Source organism: Carcharodon carcharias, chromosome 2, assembly GCF_017639515.1.
Source record: "Carcharodon carcharias isolate sCarCar2 chromosome 2, sCarCar2.pri, whole genome shotgun sequence".
NCBI classification, from domain to species: domain Eukaryota; kingdom Metazoa; phylum Chordata; class Chondrichthyes; order Lamniformes; family Lamnidae; genus Carcharodon; species Carcharodon carcharias.
In genome coordinates this window covers 129,520,395-129,533,704 of record NC_054468.1, presented here as the reverse complement: position 1 = coordinate 129,533,704, position 13,310 = coordinate 129,520,395, and the positions used below count along the sequence as shown (strand labels likewise).

General features: G+C 38.9%; 1 protein-coding gene across 3 annotated transcripts in view; it reads left to right on the top strand.

The window, feature by feature from the left end:
• Positions 1-13,310, top strand: part of stxbp5a (syntaxin binding protein 5a (tomosyn)) — a 196,983-nt gene that overhangs the window by 54,847 nt on the left and 128,826 nt on the right. For all 3 annotated transcript variants that reach the window (XM_041211848.1, XM_041211840.1, XM_041211832.1), the window contains exons 5-6: positions 9,477-9,611; positions 11,108-11,171. In XM_041211848.1, coding sequence (XP_041067782.1) covers positions 9,477-9,611; positions 11,108-11,171 — 199 coding nt within the window. The remainder of the gene's footprint in view (positions 1-9,476; positions 9,612-11,107; positions 11,172-13,310) is intronic.

Sequence of the window (13,310 nt, the reverse complement as noted above, 5' to 3'; positions counted from 1 at the left end):
TTAGCCTTTTTGATTACTATTTGTACCCATGCGCTCGTTTTTAATTATTTGTACATCTGGAAGTCCAAATTACTTTGTTCCTCCAAAGTTTCTATCCTGTCGTGTTAAGAAATTTTACCGACTTTGGATTCAAATTGGATGATATCACACCACCGTGCACATCCCCCCAGCTCCACACTCCATTAGCCACTGTTTTATCCACTTATTAAATCTGCCTTTGCCCCCTTTGTAACTTTCTGCTCCCATCTTTATAACTTTTCCTCATAATTTGGTATCACAGGCAAACTTGAATATGCAACTTGCCATTCCTACACCCAAGTCACTATTTTATTCTTTATTCTTTAATGGGATGTGGGCATCAATGGCAAGGCCAGCCAGAATTTCTTGTCCATCCCTAATTGCCCTTGAACTGAATGGCTTGCTACATCATTTCAGAGGACAGTTAAGAGTCAACCACATTGCTCTGGATTTGGAGTCACACGTAGGTCAGACCAGGTAAGGATGGTAGATTTCCTTCTCTAAAGGATTTTTGTGAACTAGATAGGTTTTTACAACAATCGATGGTAGCTGTCATGGTCGCCATTCCTGAGACTAGCTTTATATTCCAGATTTATTAATTGCATTTAAATTCCACCAACTGCCATGGTAGACTTGAGCCTGGGCCTCAGGATTAGTAATCCATTGGAATTCCCACTATATCCCTGTCTCCCCCAGAAGCTAGAGAAAAGCTGAGGTTTTGGCACAGATCCCTGGAAAGCACCCTTTGTCCCAAACTACTAATCTGTCTCTTGCTTCCTGATCAATTGTCATAAGGTTACCTCTATTACCAATGTGTTCTTTTTTTTCTCCTATGAATCTGTGTGGACCCTTGTCAGATGCCTTCTGGAATTACATATGGACAACATTCATAGACACTCCCCTGTCTACCTTAGTGGACCACCTCAAAAAATTCAGCTAAATTAGTGCTTTGGATGGCTGGTATGCTGGGCTGTTCATAGTGCTGCATGGATTACTGGTACCATGGGCAGTTCACTGTGTAACAGTGTTCACTGCTGGTATCCTGAACTGTTCACAGCAGATGATCATGTTGCACTGATTGCTGGTATTTTTGGTTGTTCACTGTGAATGATGCTGAAGATAAAGCCTTTGGAAGAGAGTGCCCTTGATTGAACTGCTGTCATTCACTGCGCAGATGTCGGTCAGTTATCTCTGGAGGCTAAAACTTTCTTTTAGCAGATCAGTGTTAATTTGAAGCTCTGTTATTTTTGACATGTTATTGCAAATGCAAGAACGTGTTTACACAGCCTTTTGCACCCATGTCCAATAAGCAGTTTTGTGTAATGGAATTAAGTATGGAACTGGAAGAGGCTAGCCAACCGTTAAAACCCACTGTTTTTAATAGGCTTTATGATTTGGCCCAGTTTGCTTGGATACTCGAGAAACATGACATGTTCATCTGACCCCTAATGATATGAATATTCAAAGTTATTGACCAGCTGTCAGCTGGTATTTACACAGTCCCTGTCATTCCCCTGCTCCTGGAGAACTTTATATCTGGATTTATATTTATTATCAAAGAATTTATTGGCAAAGAGAACTTTTTAGGCAATTTTATTGGGTTAGTACTTCTCTCAGGTTGCATGGGCAAGGCCTGTTATACTATCAACAAGAACTTTTTCAAGATTGAAAATGCTCAGGCTTTTTCTTCTTTGCCCGAACTGATGGAGCTGCTTAACCTGTTTTTCAACCTGGACATTCTATGGTTTTTAACATACTTAAGTGAACATAAGAAAAAGGAACCTAGATTACTATAGAATCTATTTCCATTCTCAGTGTATCAAAGCCCTTACAATTAATGGGTTACTTTTGAAATGTGCACAGCAGAGTCTCAATGAGATGACTGACCAGTTAATTTGTTTTGGTGGTTTCGGTTAAGGGATGAATACTGGGCAGGCCATTAAACTGCTTTTGGTGGTGATAAACAGTAAATGTGTGTTTTGCTTTTCCCTGGGGACTTCTACAATGGGAAGAATATCTTGCGATCTGCTGAGTTGGTACTGCTTGCCCCCTGGTTCTATGATAACCTTCCTTCATCTGCAATGTAGATTGTGTCTTGTCTCGTGTAATTTTCAGTGAAAACTTTGTCAACTTGGAGACTCCTCCTTATTTTCTTGGACTCATGTTACATGGTGTTCTCTGTTTTGCTCTCCTCTGACCTTTCTCTAAAGTATTTTTGTCTATTTGGTAGTTGATTTATGGATTCCAAATCTGCCATCAAAATAACCTGCTTCCAATTGTAAACACATGATTATTGCTTAGCCTGTTGGTTTCCCCAGAACAGTTTGTGTTGTCAGTCTATATTGTTGTACCATGGCTGTACGAATTGGTATGATCAGCACAAAAATCAACAGCAGCAACTTACTTTAAAGGCAATATATAAATATAATAAAAATCCCAAGAGAGTGTTATAAAGTAATATTTGACACAGCTACAAAAGGAGATATCAGGCTCATGAGCAGAAGCTTGGTCAAAGGAATGGGTTTTGAGGAATGTCTTGAATGTGAAGCAGTTTAGACGTGGGGGCGGTGGGGTCAAGAATTTGGGACCTTGGCAGCTGAGGGCACGACCACCAATGGCAGAGCCATTAAAATTGGGTATGCTCAAGAAGCCAGAATTAGAGTACCAGTATTCCAGAGGGTTCGGGGGTTGGAGAAGACTACAGAGATGGGAAGGGCATCAGCAGATTGAGGTGCAATAAATATATTCCTATTACACTGAAGAGCACCGTGTGTCTGTTCACCCTCTGATGCTACAGTCTCGTGATTATGCAGTTTAATTGGAATTAGTGGTACTGGCTTTTCGACTTCTTTTCAGAAAATATCTGCATTTTTTTAACGCCTTTCAATAAAGGAGGCTTCGCTTACAGTTCCTATTTGTGACTATTTTATGTAGAAACTATTAATTAACATCTGTTGAGCAGAAAATCAGAGTGCCTGCCTCTCTTAGGTTACAGGGTTGCTTGGGGGCCAATTATTCCCACAATAAGAACTCTTTTTAGATAATGCTTAGACGTTTTGTTACTTGCCTGAGCTGATGTAACTACTTAACCTGTTTTCAGCCTGGACCTTGAGAGCAGTGTGTAATTTATCTGCTTAAGTGAAAGTAGCAAAAAGGAGCCCGAATGACTGTGAACCCCGTTACATTCTCAGTATCTCAAGGCCCTTGCAATTAATGGATTACTTTTGGAATGTAGTTATGAGTTTACCAAGTAAAGTAGTGAACAGCAGGGTCTTGCACATAACAAATGAGATGAATGACCAGTTCATTTACCTTGATGGGTTTGATGGAGGGATGAATGTTAAGCAGGACACAGAGGCCCCTGCTTTTTAAAAAAAAAAGCGTGGTGCCATGGTAACTTTTATATCTAGCAGAACAGACACACTTGGATTAATGTTTTATCTGAAAGACAGCACCTCTAATAGTGCCACATTCTCTCAGTACTGCACTGGGACTGTCAACCTACATTATATATCCAAATCTCTGGAACAAGGCTTGAATTCATGACTTTTTGACTTAGGTGAAAGTGCTACCCACTGAGTTACGTGGAGTAAAATAATACAGTTTCTAAAATGATTGGTTAATTGAGCTATTATTTTGATAGCTTTATAATGCTTATTTAAGTGACTTTTATTCTTTGTGTGCAAGTTTCCAGACAAATTCCATGGTATGTAGAATGGAATCAGCACCCAATTTCTCCATCACGGTCTTTCTGTTTCTATGTCCATTGTAGTCAGGGCATGCTTTGGCTTGCAGTCCCCTCTCTACCACAGTGGTTTTAGGAAACAACATGGCATCCGTTTCATCTCAGTGAGCCCTTTGTGAAGTGCCTAAGGGCATGTTCCTGCATTAGACATTCTAGACTTTATGATTGGTAAGACCATTTAGGAAAATCTGATTTCAAGTGACTGCAAATTGTATGATATAAATATGCTTACCAGATCATTGTTATGAAAGTATAATAATTTTCATAATATTTTTCTGGTTTGTTGTAAAGTAGCTTAATGGGTGTGTGTGTAAATGGTTCTGCCTGTGTGATTTAATTACACTTGGAGTCAGATAGACTGCAAGCTAGAAATTATCAAAAGAAGCTAGGTGTAGAAATGTACTTGAAATGCTAATGAGTAAACATGGCTGTCTTAACATGCAAGGTGTGAAGGGAATTTGCATTTTTAGATAAGTGAAGGGATCATTTGGATTTCAAAGGAATGTTGGTTTGTTTAGATAAGCAAGGCTAAGGAGTGTGTTTATTTTTCCCAAAGGTTACTGACAATATTGGTAACATTAAAGTTTTTATATTATGGGAAAGTACACTTCCAAAGACATATGGAACAATGGAATTTACATATTAAAGAGAGAGAAATTAAAGAGAGAGAAATATATATAAAGGAGAATGAAAGGCTATGTTGGAGGCCATGTAAGATCTAATAGGAGTGTGAAAGAGCCTTGAAGAAGCCTCCAGCCATTTGTGCATAAGTCTGTTATGTCCAGTAACTAAAGTTGGAGAAAACCATTTGGAATTCCACTGTCAAGTAGGTACTGTGTTAATTTGCTGTTTCTTTTAAACTCTAAAATCAATGATCATATCAATGACTATTCTAAAGCCATTTCTGATCAAAAAAAGATTTTACTTTATTTTAAGAAAATAGCCCTGCAGTGGAAGGCTATTCTACTTTGCAATCTTGTCGGATCTCACTTATTAAAAGCATAAAGACCCTGGCTCTGTCCTTTCACCCCTCCCTTCTCTCCCCTTTCTCCCGTTCCTTCTCTCCCTGCTCGTTGTGCCCTTCCTCCCTATTTGGGCAATCTCCTGCCCCTGACCTGGACCCCTTGAATGTCACATGACTCATGATTGACCAGTCACTATTTTATTCTAAAGAATGTGTGCACGTGTATGTAAGTGTCTAAAAACAACAGCAACTTAAATTTATGTCATAAAATATCCCCAGGTGCTTCACAGGACTATTGTCAAACAAAAATTGTTACTGAACCGCATGAGATATTTGGGCAGATGACTCAAAGCTTAGCCATGGGGTAGGTTTTAAGGATCATAAAGGAGAAGATAATTATAACATGCATGTATGTACTTGAGAGAAGTGTACAGATATATATGTATATAATTTTTGTGGTGTGCTGAATACAATGTAATAGTCCAGTTGTGGCCTGACCAATGTAATCTGAAGCTCTAGACTCTCTTGGAGGTCCAGTAATTTGGATTAAACTATCGAAATACAACAAGCTATTTTTGTGACTAATCAGTTCAAATTAAACAAATTAAAATTAAGTGCAGTTGACAGCATATCCCAGCATTTTATCTCGTTTCTAAATTGCTTTGACATAGTGCTCAGATTTTGTGATCAGTGGTAAAGGAATGGTGCTTGCCCTTTACCTTGCTGGTAGTTCCCTACAAAGTCTTTGTGGGCTTTTGAATGGAGACTTATTGTCATGGGAATCTAATCTACCACGATTCCCTCCTAGCACCCCTCAAAATCCTGCACCATAATTTTTAACATCCATATTACATTTTCCCTTAGCCTACTCTGCTGTCACTGTATCACTACTGTAGATCGTAGAGTTTTAAGTGGAGCTTTGAAGTTTTAAAAAATGGGAGGTCAGTTTGTACGCAGAGTATAAATATGAAGCCCTGGTATTGGTGCATATAGTCACCATTTTGAAATGTGGAAAAAAAACACCGGAATTCAAATTAAATCGATGTGACCTGTCCAACTTGGATGCTTCAAAACTATTTATATGTTGACAGAGCCAACTTAATGGTTTTTGGATTCAACCACCTAATGCTTCCAACTTCATCTTGGCTTATTGCTCAACTTCTGAATTCAACTTGCTTCCCTAAATTTGTTTTGTTACCACGCCATTTCCTTTTATTCCAGAAGCATTGTGCATCTCTGCCCCAGCCCCTCCTGAAACTCTCTTCCATTACTTCATCTCACTTCACAAAATGCAAGTCATCCAGCAAACCTTTGCTGCATTCTGACTCATACTGAATGTTTCATTCAAAAGCAAAATACTGTGAATGCTGGAATCTGAAATCAAAGCAGAAAATGCTGGAAATACTCAGCAGGTCAGGCAGCATCTGTAGAGAGAGAAAGCATTCACATTTCAGGTTGATGACCTGCTTTGGCTTAGTGCTGTTATTCTTGCCTCAGATTCAGAAGTTAAGGGGTTCAAGTTCCTTTCCAGAGAGGAGTGCTGCACTGTCAGATGTGTCATTTTTCAGATGAGATGTTAAGCAAGGCCACATTTATCCTCTCAGGTGGGCATAAAAGATTCTATGACAATATTTGGAGAAGAGCAGGCAGGTCTCCCGGTATTATGGTCACCATTTATCCCTCATTTATTTCACTGTTGTTTGTGTGACCTGGCCATGTGCCAATTGGCTGCTGCTTTACAACTGTGACTACATTTCAGAAGTAATTAACTGGTTTCAAAATACTTTGAAACATGCTAAGCTTGAGAAAGGAGCATGTTCTTTCTTGTAAAAACTGAAAATTCTGTAAATACTCAGGTCAGACAGCATCTGTGGAGAGCGAAAACATTTCAGGTCAATGACCTTTCATCAAATTCTGAAACATTTACTCTCTAGCTCTCTCCACAGATGTTGCCTGACCTGAGTATTTATGGCATTTGCTGTTTTTAGTTCAGCTTCACAGTATTCTGCTTTTCTTTATTTTTTTAACTTTTGCAATCCCCTTTAGCCCTGTGTCCATTGTTTATCCGCTGCTCTGAGACATTGATATACCTATCATTCCTCATTCTGCTTTAGGCTAGCTACCACAATGTTTCCACCCTCCGGACCTTCCGCTCTCAGCCCTCCCATCTTATCATTTCCCTTCCTGCTTTCAAAAGCCTCTTAAAGACCCTTCATGTTGTCCCCTCATGCTTTCTTCCTGAGGTGCCTTCCTCTATATGAAGAATATTGCAGTCATGTAAATTGGCTTATCCACTGATGCTTGGGTGAATCACAAGAATTGCAACAAAGGAAAGGAATCTTATTCTGGAAAAATATTTTAAAGCCTATACATTGATACTGTTTTTGAAATACAAATGCATAGTATAGCACAAGCTTACCCAACTGTCTCAATAGGAAATTGACAGAAACTCAAGTGTGATAAAGGACTGAGTGTGGCATGGTAGTAATACAAAGTTGTTAAAGGATAACTGTCTAGAAATTATTTATTTTGAAAAATAATTCGTGGGCTAAATAAAGTGGCCGATTAATTTGAAGTGATCTGTGGAACTGTCTTGATATTTGCATGTCACTGATCATCATAGCATTTTTTTTTAAGTCAAATGACTTGTGCGACAATGAACATCACCAAACAGTTGTAAAATTTGAGATCTGGAAACAGGAGAATAAAGTTGAACCAAAAGATTATTAAGGAATGGCATAAAAAAACCCACCACAGCAAAAATTGAGTTTGGAGCAGTCAAGGGTAGATGTGGATAACCGAACTGAGCATTGAAGAGTCAAGCTAGCCATGGATAACCAGTGAGGATTCAAGAGCCAAGGTAGCCAGGGAGTTCCCATGAGCACTGAGGACCAGTGTGGTTGTGGGCAAGAAAACATTGGTGGCAGAAGGAACAGTTAATCTTTTGCACCAAAATATAGTGGCATTGGGGAAAAGATCAGCCGAAAGGTATTGTTAGACAGATTCCTGAAGTTCGACAAATAGCTTTGATTTTTCTGAGCATAATAAGTGAAGTACTCTGCAGATTCCACTGGAATATCTGATGAACAGCAGCCTTCATTGCTCAGCTCTTTTTGTAACACATTAGACAGCATTTTCAAAGTTCACTTTTCTTCACCTGATATAATGCAGGTGTTGAAAGGGTCACATACTTAAGAGCTGGGGGTATCATCTGGTGGGTACTGTAGCATTGAGAGTACAAGGGAATTGCGATTAAATTAATCAGACGTACTGATCCTTTCCAACCAGTCCAATTTACCTCTGTTGTTGGAATAAAACAGCCCACAAACCTGTATGTCCCTTACACCTCAAGTTCCAGCAAAACTTTCTTCAAGGTGCTTTCTTCTGCTTGCCACAGAAGACTACTCAGTCATCAAGAATGGGTTTTATAGTTCTACTCTGCAATTATACATTTATTTGAGCTTAACAAAAGATTTCTTTCCCAAAATATGTTCTAATATAGTTCTAAGTTTACTGCAATTTGATAACTTATACAAAGGCGCATTCTGTTGGTTAGTTTAACCAGAGCAACATAATTTTGTCTGCCAGCTACTTGATGGGAATTATACGTCAGCCACGTAGTTGGAGTAAGAGTATCTTGTGTATGGTGTTTTGAATGTTGGTCTGTGTTGAAGAGACAGGAGACAATTGACTGCAAACATGTAAACTTGGCATAGATCAGCTCCATGACAATTAAGGAGTCCCCTTTACAGGTAGTAAGCTACATTCACTTCATTTCTATCCTCTTGCGTTTTATGGATGTCCCTTAAACTAATGGCCATTCAGCAAATATAGGTGGCAATTAAAATGTTTGAGGCACAGAAATGGAAGAAGCACTTACATTACATGCCCTGCAAAATCAAGACAAACAGCACTTAGAGTTTGTGGTTTATATATTGTAGATGTACTTGGCTATATAAGAACATAAGTGGTGTAAAAGCAAAATAGTGCGGATGCTGGAAATCTGAAATACAAACTGAAAATGCTGGAAACACTCAGCAGGTCTGGTAGTCTGGAGAGTGAAATAGAGTTAACACTTCAGGCCTGTGACCTTGCATCAGAACTGAGGCTGATGATGTCCATTCAGCTCCAGCCATTCATTGGCCAAGTCCTACATTCTGCAGTGATATGCTTTCATGGTACCTATTATGCTGGGTAAAATGATCGGTGAATATACATTTCTCGTGGCTAGAATTGTGGCCCTGGATGTTTCAGTCCTGCAATAAGTTTTAATCAAAATGGTATTTGACATTGCCCTGATGGAATTTGTGATTTGATGTTTTGCATGAGGAAATGGTAACCGGCTGCTTTCTTGAAGATAGCAATGGTTACTATGACTGATTGGTTTGCTGGACCGCTTAGAGAGCCAACGAGTTAATCATTCACTGAGAACAGAGCCACATTTAGGCCAGACTAGGAGGGGATAGCAAGTTCACTTGTCTGAAGGACGAGAGTGAACCTATTGGGTTTTTACAACATTCAAACTACGATTTATTGAATTAAATTTCACAAGTGGCTGTGATGGACTATGAACTTTCAACCTGTGAGTTGGTAGTCCAGTACCACAACCAACATATTACCATCCCCAATCAATAAATTCATATTTTTATTTACAAATATTTGACTTGTTTTAAGTGAATATTCTTTCATTAAACTTATGTATACAATATGTGGATAATATTTTCATTCAACATTTTTTCTTCTCTACAGGATAACATTTTGCCATCTGCCCTTCCAGAGTAAATGGTTGTATGTTGGCACGGAAAGAGGCAATGTGCATATTGTCAACGTGGAGTCTTTCACACTCTCAGGCTACGTTATTATGTGGAATAAAGCCATTGAGCTGTGAGTACTTCATTCTTGTCGTGCATGGTCGATAATGTATCTCTTGGAAACATCCTATTAATACTGTGCAATGAATAATTTGTGCTTATTTTCACATTCAAGATAACTTTTTTCAGAAGATTTGGTTAATTCTTTGGCCTCCATATGGATGCCTTAATGCAAATTTGCCACAACAAATTATTTTTGTCAGTTAACTTTTCTTTCTTGTGTATATACAAGATTAAAGCAAGCTGCAATTAAAGGAACAATGCAGTTTGGCAAATACTCATTGGGCAAAATGTTTGTGGTGTGGTGCAGGAAGCTTTCAGACACAAATCTTTACCATATCATTGCTCTTGGGTGAAGGAATGCCTCCTAGCTTATCCAAAGTGTTTGAAACTGGTTAGTGTGTTTCCAAGATGGTGAGGGATAGGGATGATCAAGCCTACCACTTCAAATACATACATCCAATGTGCCCTTTAAAATTGATGTTTTAATTGGCAGCTCTGAGTTTTAGACACATTTCTTATTTTCTTTGTTCTGATCAAATTACAAAGCATTTTGCAAGTGCATTTCAGGAAGGCTGAGGCCATCTTTTCAGTCCTGTTGACGCTGTAAGAGAGTGAGTGAGTGCCATTCATATCCTTAGCTTTGTAGCTTTCTCCCAAGCTAAAATACTCCCCTTCCCATCTGTTACTCTCACCTTAGTCTTACTCTGACTCCAGTCTCTTGAGCATTCCTCCTCCTTCCTTTTGCCCAAATCATCTTGGATTGAAGCTTTAGAATTCCCCCTTGAAACATCCGTACTCCCTTACTAGCTTTTATTGGTCTACTTCATGTGGACCTCTTCAACCAAGCTGTTGGTTACCCCTCCTAACTTCTTCCTCACTGTCCCTTTTCCTTTTAGTTGTCAGAAAAATATCACCAGGTACTTCTGTTTTTAAAGTGCTATGTAAATGCAGATTCTCTACAATTACAAGTGCGATTGGCGCCAATCACTTAGCTGATTTGAATGCTGCCTGGCTGACCTGCCTGTTGTCCATTCTGTTGATTGGATGGCTGATTAGTTGGCCCACTGTCTGCTCTTATTTTGTCGCTGATTCTTTATAATCTTTCATTAGGTTAGTTGAATATTTTTTTTAAAATCAAAAACTTAAAACTTAATTGTATTCTCATTGGCATTAAAGGCTTTCAGATTGGGCTGAAGATTTGGTGTCCTGTAGTTATGGTGATGTTCATATCAAAAATAGTCAAATCTGCAATTATGGGACGAGTAGGATAAAGATGTTTAACGTATGCCATATGATTTAGTTTAATTCAGAAAAGTAATGGCAGCTGAATAAATTATTAATTGGGCTTCTTTCAGCCTGAGAAACTAGCTGAATGACATAGTCGTCGTAAATGTTGCTGTTTGTGCATGTTGTAATCTAATAGCCATTTTTATACTGTTTGATAGCTTTGCGCAACCATGTTCTTTTCCGCTTTCTTTTATAGCTAAATTAATGTTTTAATTGCAGATCATCAAAAACTCACCCAGGGCTAATTGTCCACATCAGTGACAACCCCATGGATGAAGGCAAGGTATGTGACTCATATATTGGGTAACTACTTAAAATTAGCCTCAATGGCAAAGTAATGTGAAAAAATGTTGTGGGAGTTGGAGATGTTTTCAGGGACTATACCATTCATATTGCAGTTACTGAACATCCTACTCGTTCCTGCCCAGCCCACCCTGTTCTTGGCCTAGATTGTAACCAAAACAAATCCATTTTGTATTAGGAATATACTTATTTGCATTTTAAATGATTCTAAGTTTGCATTCCCTGCACTGTTGTTTGTTCTGGAAGTTCATAGCTCTTGGCACAGTGCTTTATGTTCTATTTAGCTCATTGTTTCAGAAAGATATGTTATGTACCTCTACACTCTGCCTGTACACTCTGCATGAGTACTGTCTCATTAATCTTACATATTTGATTCAAATTTTCTAGCCCATGATCTTCTTTCCACCTGCATCAGTTACAAATGTGTGCACCACTTGAGATGGGCTCTTGCAAAAGTGTTGTATTTTTGCTCTAAGTTAATATTTCCAAGTTATTGGGTTTTGTGTTGCCACTGCTCTTTAAATTTTGAACAAACTGCTCCTTGTGTACTGATCATTAAACTGTTTCCAGTATTTCCTGTTAACTCGCAGAAGCCTCAAAATATGTCCAAACTTTCATTAAACTAGGAAGCAGTAGACCAGAATTGTTAAAATCTAGCATGAGAAGCAACCTGCTATTTTTGTTTTTGCTTGCAGAGGAAGTATCACAGGTACAAAACACCCATAATAATAACCCATAAACACCTTGCATCTATATAGCACCTTTAGTGCAGTAAGTGTCCCAAGGTGCTTCACAGGAGTATTATCAAACAATATTTGACACTGAGCCATCCACTGAGAGGGATATTAGGGCTAAGAACCAAAAATCTGTTTGAAGAGGTAAGTTTTAAAAGAGTTTCTCAGAAGAGAGAGGGGCAGGAACACTTAAGGAGGAAATTCCAGTGATTAGGACCTAGACAGCTGAAACCATGGCTGCCAATAGTGGAGTCATAAAAATTGGAGATGTGCAGGAGGCTGGAATTGGAACTCTAATGCACAAGATAAAGTGAGGAGAAAGGCTGCCTATTGGGCTCCCATTTCAGTTCCTCTTCAACACTGAAAAATATTGTCAAAACACCTAAACTCGGGGAAATCTACCTCCAAGGAAATAATCTTTAACAGCTAACGTATAGAAAAAGATGATCAGACTACCAGATACTGACTTTCACATGTAACCTGTTAAGCTTGGAGTTGGCATTACAGCTATCCCAGTCATGGCTTCTTTGCAAGATTTCAGGCAGCAGTACCACACAGATGTGTGAGAGCACTGATTCACAAACATTCAAAGCTACTGTAGCCAACAGACTTGTTGCAAAAATGTGCCAATGAGTTTCTTACGTGCCAGTCACTCTCTTTATTGTCATTAATGCATGAGTCTTTTAGAGTCTTTGGCTGGGCTCCTACAAGTAGTTTTTTTTCATACATTGGGCTGGTTTTGAAGGTGGTATTTGATGTATAAGTTGCTGGTTGTAAAAAGTCTTGTGAAGAAATGGAAGAAATAAATGTGTGGAATATGGTGTTAGTGAGGATAGGCTGAAATTTGTTGAATTGTCTGGGAACTGTAGTGTGAAAATTAGAAAAACCTCTCATTGTGGAAGGTGCCATTCTTTGAACAACACGTTAAATCAATGTCCTGCCTGCTTGTTTGATGACACTTTTTGAAGAAAAGTAGAATGTTTTCCTGGTGTCCTTGCCAACATATGTCCTTACGTCAGCACCACCAAAAATAGATTAACTAGTCATTTGTATCATTGCTGTTTGTGGGTCCTTGCTGTGCGCCAATCGGCTGTTACTTTTACCTGCGCTTTCAAATAATTAATTAACTGTAAAACATTTCGGATTCATAGTTATACAGCACAGAAACAGGCCCTTCAGCCCAATGGCCGGTACGGACACAATAAGCACCTATCTATTCTGATCCCATTTTCCAGTTCTTGGCCCGTAGCCCTGTATGCTATGGTGTTTCAAGTATTCTTCTAAATACTACTTAAATGTTGTGAGGGTCCCTGCCTCTACCACCCCCTTAGGCAGTGTGTTCCAGATTCTAACCACCCTCTGGGTGAAAAAAAAATCCTCAAATC